A 15,236-nucleotide genomic window follows, 5' to 3' on the forward strand; every position below is an offset into this window, starting at 1 on the left:
GCCTGGTGAAGGAGAAGAGTTCATAAGATACAACAAACAGCTTGAATTAAAACCATAACCTTGAAAGAAAAGCAGAACCTGACTAACCAAAAGCAGAAATTTAAAACCATTCGTTCAGTGCGTTTGTTATCCCTACCATTAATCTCAAGCATTTATTAAATAAATATTTAGCTATTTTCTGTTGAATCATAACATGCTTTAAGCATCCTTACCCATTCCTTCTCTCCAGAGATGCTGCCTGTCCCGCTGAGTTACTCCAACATTTTGTGTCTACAACCAAATGAATGATATGTACTACAAAATGCTGGAGTAACTCAGCGGGATGTTTCAGGTCGAGACCCTTCTTCAAAGTCACCCATTCCTTCCCTCCAGAAATGCTGCCGGTCCCGCTGAGTTACTCCAGCATTTTGTGTCTACCTTCGATTTAAACCAGCATCTGCAGTTCTTTCCTAGATATGTACTACAGTTGTCTAGACAAACAAATATATGCCAGCCTTCCATATGCTCCATTTCCCTTTCATCACACCAACTGCAGTAAGGACATTGATTCCACAGGATACGAATGGCTCGGGGTCAAAAAAGTAAATTTAAGAGATATCCGTCCTGAGGTTTTAGCATTCGACACAAACACTCGCTCTATCATATCATATCATATATATACAGCCGGACACTTTTGTTCACCACGCGAGCAAAATATTATTTCCCACACCATTTCGGTTCCACATTTCTCTTTGCAATTCAGGCAGTCTAAAAAGATTGGACAAAACGCACAAAAAGCAATAAGGAAAAAAAAAAAAGCGTGTGAATAAATTATGATCTCTTTTCATATATATTCAAAATGTTTATGCAGCAAAGTTTGGAATGATTTTACATTCGAAAGCACAGAAATGTGAAAATACCAAATGCACGCGTGAAACTAAATCGAAATTTCCGTCCTGGAGTAATTTCACAGGGAGTTGGATAAAAGATAAAAGAGGTGCTTTAAGAAAATAACTGCAGATGCTGGTACAGATCGATTTATTCACAAAAGGCTGGAGTAACTCAGCAGGTCAGGCAGCATCTCGAGAGAGAAGGAATGGGTTCCTTTTATTCACAAAATGCTGGAGTAACTCAGCAGGTCAGGCAGCATCTCGGGAGAGAAGGAATGGGTGACGTTTCGGGTCGAGACCCTTCTTCTTATAGGAATGGGTTCCTTCTCTCGAGAGAGATGCTGCCTGACCTATAAGAAAATAACTGCAGATGCTGGTACAAATCGATTTATTCACAAAATGCTGGAGTAACTGCCTGACCTGCTGAGTTACTCCAGCATTTTGTGAATAAAAGAGATGCTGCCTGTCCCGTTGAGTTACTCCAGCATTTTGCGCCTACCTTCGATTTAAACCAGTGTCTTCACTTCTTGGATAAAAGTTTAAATGAATGGAAAGAGTTTTTTCGGCTAGAGTTGGGTTGGTTTGGTATTTTGCACATGTTGTTTGTTATTATTGCGCTGAGAAGGCTGCTGTGTGTTGGATTGAGTGAGTGAGTGAGTGAGGAGCGTTTGCTGGGAGCTGCCTGCCTGCCTGCCAGCACTTTGCACCTTCGCCCTGACTGTCACAGCTCCAGCCGTCACACAGCCCTCAGCCCTCAGCCCTCAGCCCCCCCCCCCGGGACCGGGCCTACCCGACCCGCACTCACCTCACAAACCGCTTCCGTCGAAATCACGCACCGCAAAGTCGACCGACGAAACTTTTGATTTCTGTTCGCCGGCGTTGTGCGATGGCGCTCGTTCTCTGCTTCTCTCTCTCTCTCTCTCTCTCTCCCTTTCACCACAGAGCGCCTCCTTCGCAATGTCACTCCGTCGGCTACCAACTGCCTTTGCCTCGACCTGCCATGACGAGCGCTGTCGGCCCCGGAGCCAGCCCCACGCCCGCGCTCGGCACCCTGGGAGATGTAGTCCCGTCCGACTCCCCACCCCACCTCGATGCATTGACAGCGATGTGAACGCAAACTACAATACCCGCCAGGGGGCGTCGTTGCGAGGACCAGCGGCGAGGACTCTCAAAATGGCGCCCCATCCGTCACCCCGGTGCACGCCGGGAGTTGCGGTTCCCATCCGTGCACGGCCAATACAAAATCGGACTAGACGAACTACAGCTCCCGGTGAGCACAGCGCGGCAACGCATGCGCACTCGCCGTTTTGAGGGAAGAACTGGGGCTTTAACCGTCCCTCAGGACTACAGGTTTCTCAAGTTTTGAATTGGGAATTCCACCGCAAAACACAATCAACGTCGTCGGGTCGACAAAGTGCGCTTATCTCGCCTCATGACAGACACACATTGCCGGACTAATGCCGTCCCCGCGCCGCCTGCCCGAGGCTTTGAGGTAAGTCCCGGTTTTTAAAAATAATTTTGAGACGAGGGATGGAGCCGCGAGGCTGCGCGCGCAGGCCGCACGCACACCCCCTTCGGGCTGCGCGGTGACGTCACGCGGCGTCCGCTGAGGCCCCGCCCTCCCCGGTTGCTAACAATAAACCGGTTGCTCGGCAACCAACCCCGGGGAAGCGCGCGCGGCCGCCCGCGCTGCAAGGCATCTGGTGGTGGGAGGCGCTGGGGGAATCCCCGTCTGCGTGTCACTGTGTGTACAGGGGGAATCCCCGGCTGTGGGTCACTGTGTGCAGACTGTGTCTGTGGGTCACTGTGTATACAGGGGGAATCCCCGTCTGCGTGTCACTGTGTGGAGACTGTGTCTGTGGGTCACTGTGTATACAGGGGGAATCCCCGGCTGTGTGTGCCAGTGTATACAGAGGGTGTACGAAAATAACTGCAGATGCGTAGAGTTGCTGCTTTACAGCGAATGCAGCGCCGGAGACTCAGGTTCGATCCTGACTACGGGTGCTGCACTGTAAGGAGTTTGTACGTTCTCCCCGTGACCTGCGTGGGTTTTCTCCGAGATCTTCGGTTTCCTCCCACACTCCAAAGACGTACAGGTTTGTAGGTTAATTGGCTGGGTAAATGTAAAAATTGTCCCTAGTGGGTGTAGGATAGTGTAAATGTACGGGGATCACTGGGCGGCACGGACTTGGTGGGCCGAAAAGGCCTGTTTCCGGCTGTATATATATATATGATATGATATGATAAATCGAAGGTATTTATTCGCAAAATGCTGGAGTAACTCAGCAGGTCAGGCAGCATCTCAGGAGAGAAGGAATGGGTGACGTTTCGGGTCGAGACCTGGCTGTGTGTGCCAGTGTACACAGGGGGAATCCCCAGCTGTATGTGCCAGTGTATACAGAGGGAATCCCTGGCTGTGTGCCAGTGCTTACAGGGGGAATCCCCGGCTGTGTGTGCCAGTGTATTTAGGGGGAATCCTATATACACTGGTCACGGTGGCGCAGCAATAGAGTTGCTGCCTTACAGCTGGAAACCCGGGTTCGATCCTGACTGCGGGAGCTGTCTGTACGGAGTTTGTACGTTCTCCCCGTGACCTGCGTGGGTTTTCTCCGGGATCTTCGGTTTCCTCCCACACTCTTTGTACGTCTAAATTGGATTGGTAAATGTAAAAAAATATATCCCTAGAGGGTGTAGGATAGTGTTAAAAATTGTCCCTAGTGGGTATAGGATACTTCCAGTATAATCCCTGGTGGACTCTTCGGATGTGATGACTACAAGATACAAGATACAAGAATCACCGGCTGTGTGTGCCAGTGTGTACAGGGGGAATCCCCGACTGCGTACCACTGTATACAGAGGGAATCTTGCCAGTGTCTCATTATTTTTACACTGAGGAATCCCCGACTCTGTGCCACTGTGTACAGGGGGCATCCTGCCAGTGTCTCATTGTTTACACTGGGGTAAACTCTGTCTTTGTGTGTCACTGTATACAGGGGGAATCCTGCCAGTGTGTAATTGTTTACACTAGGGGAATCTCCGGCTATGTTCCACTGTATAGGGGGGGGGGGATCCTGCATGTGTCTCAGTGTTTACACTGGGGGGAACACCATCTGTGTTTGGGCCAGTGTATACAGGGGGATTCCCCGACTGTGTGCACTGTATACAGGGGAAATCTTGCCCATGTCTCATTGTTTACACTGGGGGAACACCATCTGTGTGTGCACCAGTGTGTACACTGGGGGAACCCCTATCGGCATGTCAGTATTTACACTGGGGAAATCCTCACCTGTGAGCCAGTGTTTACACTGGGAGAATCCCTGTGTGTGCACCTGGGTTTACAATGAGGGAATGCCTGCGTTTGTGCCAGTTTACAGTGGGGGGAATGCCTGCTTGTGTGCCAGTGTTTATATGAGGGAAATCCCTCTGTGTGTTCGTGTGTTCGTGTATGCCTGGATGTCGAGGAAGAATTCCTGCATATATGCCAGTGTTTACAGTGAAGGAATCCCTATGTGTGTGCTAGTGTTTATAGTGGGGGAATCCCTTCATGTGTGCGCTTGTGTTTACACTGGGGAAGCCCTGTGTGTGCCACTGTGTACACTGGGGTAATCCCTGTGTATGCCAGTGTTTACATGGGGGGATTCCCTGTGTGTCCCAGTGTTTACACTAGGGGAACCCCTGTGTGTGCCAGTGCTTACCCTGGGAGAATCGCTGTGAGTATGACAGCTTTTACAATGAGAATCTCTGAGAGTGTGGCGCTGTTTATTGCAACAAATCACTGGGAATGCTTCACTATTTAGAGAAGGTCTCTGGGACTATTTGGAGAAAGTCCACGTTTGCAACGCTTTTGGTCTTTACATTTACAATCTAATTCTGCACATGCACTGTACAATCAACCTGTGGAAACCCAAGCTCCTGGTGTCGCGTGGCATACTGCCCTCCAGTGTTCAGCTTGCTAATCAGCATCCATGTCCTTTACGAGATTATTGATGCATGAAATGGTCGAGAAATGTTACATTCTCGACAGATCGATGGAGCAACAGAATTACCATCCCGGCAACAATTGATTGCTTTTCTTCCTAAACGCCTGTAAATGTGGCAACCCCCTGGGAGCACGTTAATAGGAGCTCATTTCAACTGCAGAACCATTTCTGCCTTTCAATTAGAGTGTGGCCAATTGTGTGTCAACCTTAACCCTTAACGTTCTTCCCAACATGAATCCGTTCATCTCCCTTTGAAATTTTTCATTCACCGTCGCCACCTCCCCCCCCCCCTTTAATGTCTGTAATCTTTTGATCCCCAGGTAGATGGAAGTGTTTAGGAAGGAACTGCAGATGCTGGTTTAAACTGAGGATAGACACAAAAAGCTGGAGTAAAGAAGTGTTCTCGGTCATCACTCTCAAAGAGCCTGACCCACATTTTAAGGTCAGCTCCTGTCTCTGGTTTGGACTCTCGTACAAAACCAACTGGTTTTCCAATCTCCATCCTTTAATCATTGTTAACCTCTGGTGTTTATTCACAAAGTGCTGGAGTAACTCAGCAGGTCAGGCAGCATCTCAGGAGAGAAGGAATGTTAACCTCTGGTGGATAGTTCCAAATCTTTATGGGCAGCACAGTGGCACAGCTGGTAAAGCTGCTGCCTCACAGTGCCAGAGAACTAGGTTTGATCCTGACCTTGAGTGCTGTCTGTATGGAGGTGACATGTTCTCCCTGAACCTCGCTTTTCATTGTACATCGGTACCCATGACAATGAACTAAACTCGAGCGGCACAATGGGCTCCATGCTCTCACCCCACTGCTAATTTGGGCATAGAAACATAGAAACATAGGTGCAGGAGTAGGCCATTCGGCCCTTCGAGCCTGTACGCACCGCCATTCAATATGATCATAGCTGATCATCCAGCTCAGTAACCCGTACCTGCCTTCTTTCCATACCCCCTGATCCCTTTAGCCACAAGGGCCACATCTAACTCCCTCTTAAATATAGCCAATGAACTGGCCTCAACTACCTTCTGTGGCAGAGAATTCCACAGACTCATCACTCTCTGTGTGAAGAAATGTTTTCTCATCTCGGTCCTAAAAGACTTCCCCCTTATCCTTAAGCTGTGACCCCTGGTTCTGGACTTCCCCAACATCGGGAACAATCTTCCCGCATCTAGCCTCTCCAACCCCTTAAGAATTTTATATGTTTCTATAAGATCCCTCCTCAGTCTTATAAAGTCCAGCGAGTATGGTAAAGGAGCAGAAGGTAAAGGAGCCTGGGCATCGAGACCTCCAGGTTGACGAACAGCTTCTTCCCATCAATCATCAGGCTCTTGAACCACCCTGCGCAGCCCTAACCACAACCCCACCTCAGCCCCGATCCTCCGTGGACTTTGTTTGGTTCCACCGTGTACATCATTCAGTTTGCACTATTGCACGCTGGTTACCAAGTATTACCGATTATTAATTAACGAACTGTACACTGCAAGGGCCAGGAAGCGAGCGGGCAAGATCATCTCTGACTCCTCTCACCCTGGCCACAAACTCTTCGAAGTACTTCCCTCTGGAAAGGCGACTCCGGACTGTCAAAGCAGCCACAGCCAGACATAAAAATAGCTTTTCTTCCCCACGAGTGACAGTTCTACTCAATAACCAAAGTCTGTAGTCTCTTTTTTGCTCTGGTTTATTTTCACCCACATGTTTAGACCGTAATGTTGTATCCTTATTGTTTTGATGTGGTTATGCTTTATTCTTAATTGTTAACTGTATGTTTGTGTTGTCATTTGTGAGCGGAGCACCAAGGCACATTCCTTGTATATGCACATACTTGGCCAATAAACATTCACTATTGTATTATTAAACAAAGTATGATTATTTGTGTTATTGCTTTAACAGACCTGTGAAGTTGCAGCAAGTAAAAATTTCATTGTTCTTTAGTTTAGTTTAGTTTAGAGATGCAGCATGGGACAGGCCCTTCGGTCCACCAAGACCACACCAACCAGTGATCCCCCGTACATTAGCACTATCGTACACACTAGAGACAATTTACAATTTTTACCGAAGCCAATTAACCTACAAAATCCTGTGCGTCTTTGGAATATGGGAGGAAACCGGTGCATCCGGAGAAAACCCACAAGGTCACGGGGAGGTAGACACAAAATGCTGGAGTAACTCAGCGGGTCAGGCAGCATCTCTGGAGAGAAGGAATGGGTGACGTTTCGGGTCGAGACCCTTCTTCACAGATGCTGCCCGACCTGCTCAGCATTTTCCACGTAGTCTCAATATCTAAAAGGGAAAAGACTTTGTGCCAAACTAAAGCATGTGTGTTCCACCACTGCCATGATCATATTCAATGATCATATACAGTCTGAAGAAGGTTCTCGACCCGAAACGTCACCCATTGCTTCTCTCCAGAGATGCTGCCTGACCCGCTGAGTTACTCCAGCATTTTGTGTCTACCTTCGATTTAAACCAGGATCTGCAGTTTTCTTTCCTACAGGTCACGGGGAGAATGTACAGATTCCATACAGACAGCACCCGTAGTCAGGAACGAACCCGGGTCGCTAGTGCTGTAAGGCAGCAACTCTACCACTACGCCACCATTCTGTTCTGTTCCTATGAATGCATATGATAATTAAATAATCTTGACTTCTGTGATCACAGTGGAGTTATGGAAGGAACTTGTTCCTATTGGCGAACGTTTCGGTGAGTTAGGGGCACAGATTCAAGCTGAGGGGCACAAGGTGGGAGAGGACAGTGACATGCTCACTACCTGCCTGCAGGGGGAGCTGACAGACTCAATGGAGTGATGGGACTCAAAGTGGATGGGTGCAAGGGGAACTAATTTGCAGAGCCTGGGCAAACAGTAGGGTTGCCAACTGTCCAGTATTAGACGGGACATCCCGTATTTTGGGCTAAATTCGTTTGTCCCGTACGGGACTGCCCTTGTCCCGTATTAGTAGGGTTGCCAACTTCCTCACTCCCAAATAAGGGACAAAGGGTGACCTCCCCCAGCCAGCGGCCACGTGCTCCCGCTCCACCAATGGCGGCCGCCCGGCCCGGGCAGGACAGGCATGGGGAGGAGCAAAGGGAACATGCTGAAGTGGGGATGTACTGAAGATGCGGCAGACTGCGAGTGTGGACGGGGTCTCCAGACTCTCCTGAGCTGTGACATGCTGCATGACACATGCACTGTAAAGGATTTTGCAGAGGCCAACCACGTGGCACAAACATTTGCTCCCTATTGGCAAACTGCTGTGTGATGACACGAATAAATAAAATTTGGAATAAATAAAGGATCGATGTGACTGCTGTGCAGGTTTGATGGGCCAAATGGCCTTCACTTGTTCGATAATGCTTGTTATGTCATGCTTAAATAACGCCCTGGGGCAAAGGAGGTTGCCCTGGGGCAGAGTGATAGGCACTGACAGGCACTGATATCCACACCATTGAAAAGACCTACAGGAGGCGCTGCCTCAAAAATGCTTTGGTCTGGGGTCCTTCCGCTGCTGGACATGGGGGGGCAGGGTGTGGTGGAGAGAGACGCCCCTCCAAATAAGGGATACTGGGTAAATGTCTAAATGTAAGTAAATGTCTAAGTGAATGTCTGTATCAAATGTAACCTCCGGAAATGTCGGATGGGCTTGTTTAAAAAATATGTTTTGTGAATGATATTTATTATTTGAATAAAGTATTTTTTTGATATAAAAAATTTTTTTTTTAAATTAAATAAAATTTTAAAAAAATGCTTTGTTGGCCTCCTGGATGTCCGTCAAGGAATGTTGCCGACTGGCCCGCTGCAGACTGCAGGAGTACGTGCTGAGGGACGCACTGAAGCTTGGTGCAGCCAACGCCAAGGCCCTGTGGGGGAGGACCACAGTCTAGGGTCCTTCCGCTGCTGGACATTGGGGGGGCAGGGTGTGGTGGAGAGAGACGCCCCTCCAAATAAGGGATACTGGGTTAATGTCTGTAAATGTAAGTAAATGTATGTAAATTTGGAAGTAAATGCCTGTATTGAATGTGTAACCTCCGGAAATGTCGGATGGGCTTGTTAAAAACAAAGATGTTTTGTAAGTGATATTTATTACTTGAATAAAGTATTTTTTGATATAAAATTTAAAAAAAAAAAAAATGCAACCAATATCATCAAAGACCAACACGAGAAAAAGATGCAACGTGCTGGAGTAACTCAGCGGGTCAGGGAGCATCTCTCAGATGAGTTACTCCATCACTTTGTGTCTTTTTTTGTAAACCAGCATCCCTATTTCCCTGTGCCCACAGAGACTCACACCCACCCTGGCCACGCTCTCATTTCATTCCTACCATCAGGAAGAAGGAAAACTGCATTGCAGGCTCAAGAACACAAAGACGTACAGGTATGTAGGTTAATTGGCTGGGTAAAAATGTTATTAAAAAAAATTGTCCCTAGTGGGTGTAGGATAGTGTTAATGTACGGGGATCGCTGGGCGGCACAGACTTGGTGGGCCGAAAAGGCCTGTTTCCGGCTGTATATATATGATATGATATGATATGATAATCATCAGGCTCTCTGGGACTCTCTCTCTCTCCCTCTCTCTCTGAATCTATTTCTGTTTCTCTCTTTCTACCTCTTTCTCTCTCTGTCTTCCCCACTCTCTTTCTCTTTCTCTTTAATCTCTTCTATCTCTCCCATTCATATACACTGTCAATATTTGTGTCTCTGCTTCTTTTTTCTACTCCTTTCAGCTCTCTATTTCTCTCTCTCTCTCTCTCTCTCTCTCTCTCTCTCTCTCTCTCTCTCTCTCTCTCTCTCTCTCTCTCTCTCTCTCTCTCTCTGTTTAATATTCTCTCTGTTTAATATTCTCTCTCTCTCTAATATTCTCTCTGTTTAATATTCTCTCTCTCTCTCTAATATTCTCTCTCTCTCTCTCTATTTAATATTCTCTCTCTCTCTCTCATATTCTCTCTCTCTTTCATATTCTCTCTCTCTCTTTCATATTCTCTCTTTCTCCATCTTCTTTCTTTCCCAATACATTTCGTCTGCTATTGGTGGACCGGGAGCACGTGGCCGCTGGCTGGGTGAGGTCACGTGGGGTGCGGGGCGGTCAAGTCACCTTGTCCCGTATTTGGGAGGTAGGAAGTTGGCAACCCTAGTTGGGGGAGGGAGGAGAAGGGGTGATGTGGTCTTTTGGAGGGAGCACAAAAGCCAAGGACCTGCCTAAACTGATTTTATAGAGGTGTATCAAATCATGAGAGGAACAGATCGGGTAGACGCACAGAGTATCTTGCCCAGAGTAGGGGAATGGAGAACCAGAGGGCATAGATTTAAGGTGTAGGGAGGGAGATTTTAGGCTTCTTCTTCTTTTGTGTCCATCATCCAAGTTTCAAATGTTGACATCGCTGTCATCGTCCGTCCTGAAGGGGGCGCAAGCTTCCGGCGACAATCAGTGGGAGCCATCACTTGTAGCAATAGATGATGGTGGTAGCAGAATTAGCTCAGGACACTTCCAGTTTCCAGCCCCGCAACGTAGACGCTTCTGCTATGGGGCCAAAATTTTAGGCATGTTAGTGGGATTGAAGGCAATGAGGAATTGGCACATACAAAGATTAAAACCTGAGGCAGGTCAGCCGTGATCACATTGAATGGTGGTCTAGGCTTGAGGGCCGAGTGGCCTACTAATGCACTTGTTTTCTCATGTTCTTATTGAGTCCAACCAGTCTGAATGGATATTTCCTTGATGCTCCTGCTACCTTTCCTTCTAGATCTTCAATTGAATGGAATTGAATTGGAAGATACAACATGGAAACAGGCCCTTTGGTCCACTGAGTTCACACAGACCCTCGATCACCTATTCACACTAGTTCCCACTTTCTCAACCACTCCCTGCACACCAGGGGTAATTTACAGAGGGCCAATCAACCTACAAACCCGCGCTTCTTTGGGATGTGGGAGGAAACTGGAGCACCCGGAGAAAACCCGCCCGGTCACAGGGAGAACATGCAAACTCCACACAGCCAGGAACCGAGATCAGGATCCAACCCGGGTCTATGGAGCTGTGAAGAGGCTGCTTTACCAGCTGCACCACTGTGCTGCACATTTTTAAAAGATATTTCTCTACTCAATGCTCAATAGACAATAGGTGCAGGAGTAGGCCATTCGGCCCTTCGAGCCAGCACCGCCATTCAATGTGATCATGGCTGATCATTCTCAATCAGTACCCCGTTCCTGCCTTCTCCCCATACCCACTGACTCCGCTATCCTTAAGAGCTCTATCTAGCTCTCTCTTGAATGCATTCAGAGAATTGGCCTCCACTGCCTTCTGAGGCAGAGAATTCCACTCTGTGTCTGTATTTCTTTCTCTCTCCCATTCTGTATATCCCCTGTCTCTCTTTCTACTTCACCATGTGTACCTCTGGTTCGCTCTCCGGAGAACTAGTTGGTTCTTCAGTCTGCGGGAAGTTTGAGTCAGGCAAACAACGGACAAAATGAAGAAGGGTCTCGACCCGAAACGTCACCCATTCCTTCTCTCCTGAGATGCTGCCTGACCTGCTGAGTTACTCCAGCATTTTGAGAATAAACACCTTCGATTTGTACCAGCATCTGCAGTTATTTTCTTAGACAAAATGAAGATTCTCGTCAAAAGCTTTTATAGTAACCATGTATTGTCTTTCTGCTGACTGGTTAGCATGCAACAAAAGCTTTTTCACTGTACCTCGGTACACGTGACAATAAACTGAACTGAAACTCCTGCCATTTTTGCTCATCTAAATTTAAACATATCCTGGTACCAGCATATCAGCTGCCATCTCTGCAGTCACTTCTTGATTTGCTGCGCCTTTTCTGCTTTTATTGTTATTACAATAATGCTTTTGTTTTGTCAATGTCCTGTTGTTTTATTTTCAAGTTTAGGATTCTATTCTTCTCCCCCTTCCAGTAAGCTGACAAGTCTGTGTGTGTACACGGCAAAACATTGCCAAACGCCCTCTCATCGTCCACTTCGCAACTTTAAAATGCAAATGTTGTGTTGGAAAGACATTCCAGACCAACTTACATGAAGCTGACCAGAGGGCACAACGATTGAAACTTTAAGAATGCTTTTACAGGACGTACAACTGACAAAACTGAAATTTAATTAAACAATGCAGAATATAAGGGGGGGGGGAATAAAGCAAATGAGGACTTTGTTATTTGCATTTTGCAAATAAACTACAAACACAACAAATATGTCAATTAACTAGTTTCCACAGAGAGCCCGCCCTTCACTACGCTCATTGGCTCAAAGCCTGACGATTAAACTGTACTGCCAAAGATAGACACAAGACGCTGGACGGGCAACATCTCTGGAGATGGAATGGGTAACGTTTCGAGTGGAGACCCTTGTCCAGACTGACAGTCAGGGGAGTGGGAGACCAGTGATGTGGATGGGTAAGGTGTGAAAACGACAGGTCAAAGCAGACGTTGTTCATAAAAAATGTAGAATGGTTCATTGTTAGCTGGGGGGAAGGTGACAACGAGACATTCAATCAGAAAAAGTAATCGGGATTAACCATTCCTTCTCTCCAGAGATGCTGCCCGTCCCGCTGAGTTACTCCAGTATATTTTGTGTCTGTAGTAAGCGAGACAACCGTTGGAATCTTCCAAGACAGACACAAAAATGCTGGAGTAACTCAGCGGGTCAGGCAGCATCTCGGGAGAGAAGGAATGGGCGACGTTTCGGGTCGAGACCCTTCTTTTCACTCCTGGAATCTTCTCCACGATTCAATTAAAAAAAAAAAAAGATCATGGTTGACCCTTTAGAAACTAGGTGGTTCACAAAACCCACACATGGACTGCATGCGCTGCCAGCCTTGTCAGGGCTGCTTTAGTTTGGGAAACGTTGCATGTCAAAGACAGTGTAAGAAAATAACTGCAGATGCTGGTACAAATCGAAGGTATTTATTCAGAAAATGCTGGAGTAACTCAGCAGGTCAGGCAGCATCTCAGGAGAGAAGGAATGGGTGACGTTTCAATAGACAATAGGTGCAGGAGAAGGCCATTCGGCCCTTCGAGCCAGCACCGCCATTCAATGTGATCATGGCTGATCATTCTCAATCAGTACCCCGTTCCTGCCTTCTCCCCGTACCCCCTGACTCCGCTATCATTAAGAGCTCTATCTAGCTCTCTCTTGAATGCATCCAGAGAATTGGCCTCTGAGGCAGAGAATTCCACAGATTCACAACTCTCTGACTGAAAATGTTTTTCCTCATCTCAGTTCTAAATGGCCTGCCCCTTATTCTTAAACTGTGGCCCCTTGTTCTTAGAAACTAGGTGGTTCACAAAACCCACACACGAACTGCATGCGCTGCCAGCCTTTTCAGGGCTGCTTTGGTTTGGGAAACGTTGCATGTCAAAGACAGTGTAAGAAAATACCTGCAGATGCTGGTGCAAATCGAAGGTATTTGTTCACAAAATGCTGGAGTAACTCGATTTATTCACAAAATGCTGGGGTAACTCAGCAGGTCAGGCAGCATCTCGGGAGGGAAGGGATGGGTGACGTTTCAACGTTTCAACGTCACCCACTCCTCCTCTCCTGAGGTGCTGCCTGACCCGCTGAGTTACTCCAGCATGTCAAAGACAGGCTGCTGCTGCTGCTGTTGCTACTTTGTGCGGGGCAGCTGATGAGCGGCGCGGCACCCTGGGAGTTGTAGTCCGCACGCGCGTGGGCGCCGGCGTTGGAGGCGGGTCTGGGGACTACAGCCCCCGTCAGCCACCGCGCGGCCGGGCTCCCATGTAACAGCTGAGAGCCCTGGGGCTCTGTGACAAGCTGCAGCCAGAACAGACACAGAGAGACAGAGTCCTTGTTCAGTTCAACGCGGAAGTAGTGACCTCTTAAATTATTTTTTTTTGCAGGTTGCACGGGACATGTTTTGCCGGAATCAATGCAATGCAGAAGAATGAAAGAGATGGCGATAAAATAAGACCCCGAATGCTGGGGGAAGGGTTGCGTGGCTCCTTGAAGCCGGAGAGCGGGCGAGGAGCAGAAGCCTTTCATTAAACAGCGCAGCAGCCTCGGGACTCAATGGCCAAGCCGCTGCATGGATGCACAAGCCGGCATTTTCTGCAATGGAGCCAGCCATGAATTGCGTCGGGTCCCCGGCTGCCTCTTGCAACGGGGACCACCCGGCCGGGAGGCCGCCCGGCTGCTGGACGGCGGTGTTCGACTACGAGTCGACTGCGGACGAGGAGCTGACCCTGCGGCGGGGCGACCTGGTGGAGCTGCTGTCCCGGGACTCCACCGTGTCCGGCGACGAGGGCTGGTGGACGGGCAAGATCGAGGGTAAGGTCGGGGTGTTCCCCTGCAACTACGTGAGCAGCCGGGCTCAGCCGGGCCGGGGCTACTACCCCACCGCTCCCCCTCCGCCTCCGCCGCCGCTGGTCGACTTCCACGAGCTGCTCCTGGAGGAGATCATCGGCGTGGGGGGCTTCGGCAAGGTGTACAGGGGCCAGTGGCGGGGCGAGGAGGTGGCGGTCAAGGCGGCCAGGCAGGACCCGGACGAGGACATCAGCGTGACCGCCGAGAACGTCCGCAAGGAGGGCCAGCTGTTCGGCATGCTCAGGCACCCCAACATCATCCTGCTGAAGGGGGTGTGCCTGCAGGAGCCCAACCTGTGCCTGGTCATGGAGTACGCCCGGGGGGGGGCTCTGAACCGAGCCCTCTCCCGGAGGAAGGTCACCCCCCACGTCTTGGTCAACTGGGCGGTGCAGATAGCAACGGGCATGGACTACCTCCACAACCAAGCCGTGGTCCCCGTCATCCACCGGGACCTCAAATCCAGCAACAGTAAGTAAGAGCATCGAAAGATAGGTGCCATTCGGCCCCTCGAGCCTGTACGCACCGCCCCGCCATTGAATATGTAGTGTGACAATAGACAATAGGTGCAGGAGGAGGCCATTCGGCCCCTCGAGCCTGTACGCCCCGCCATTGAATATGTAGTGTGACAATAGGTGCAGGAGGAGGCCATTCGGCACCTCGAGCCTGTACGCACCGCCATTGAATATGTAGTGTGACAATAGACAATAGGTGCAGGAGGAGGCCATTCGGCCCCTCGAGCCTGTACGCCCCGCCATTGAATATGTAGTGTGACAATAGGTGCAGGAGGAGGCCATTCGGCACCTCGAGCCTGTACGCACCGCCATTGAATATGTAGTGTGACAATAGACAATAGGTGCAGGAGGAGGCCATTCGGCACCTCGAGCCTGTACGCACGCCCCGCCATTGAATATGTAGTGTGACAATAGACAATAGGTGCAGGAGGAGGCCATTCGGCACCTCGAGCCTGTACGCACCGCCATTGAATATGTAGTATAAGAAAATAACTGCAGATGCTGGTACAAATTGATTTATTCACAAAATGCTGGAGTAACTCAGC

At 48.9% G+C, this 15,236-nt stretch overlaps 2 protein-coding genes across 6 annotated transcripts in view; one reads left to right on the plus strand and one right to left on the minus strand.

Moving 5' to 3' along the window:
- The window catches only part of sipa1l3 (signal-induced proliferation-associated 1 like 3), a 220,905-nt gene extending 219,084 nt beyond the window's left edge, over positions 1–1,821 (minus strand). For all 5 annotated transcript variants that reach the window (XM_078431200.1, XM_078431198.1, XM_078431196.1 and 2 more), the window contains exon 1: positions 1,675–1,821. The gene's annotated coding sequence lies outside the window, so the exon portion shown is untranslated. The remainder of the gene's footprint in view (positions 1–1,674) is intronic.
- Positions 1,822–13,619: 11,798 nt separating this feature from the next.
- Positions 13,620–15,236, plus strand: part of LOC144611719 (mitogen-activated protein kinase kinase kinase 10-like) — a 28,920-nt gene continuing 27,303 nt past the window's right edge. Inside the window, exon 1 of the mRNA XM_078430951.1 lies at positions 13,620–14,647. Coding sequence (XP_078287077.1) covers positions 13,906–14,647 — 742 coding nt within the window. The 5' untranslated portion in view covers positions 13,620–13,905. The remainder of the gene's footprint in view (positions 14,648–15,236) is intronic.

This window comes from Rhinoraja longicauda, chromosome 41 (assembly GCF_053455715.1).
Source record: "Rhinoraja longicauda isolate Sanriku21f chromosome 41, sRhiLon1.1, whole genome shotgun sequence".
Classification (NCBI taxonomy): Eukaryota; Metazoa; Chordata; class Chondrichthyes; order Rajiformes; family Arhynchobatidae; genus Rhinoraja; species Rhinoraja longicauda.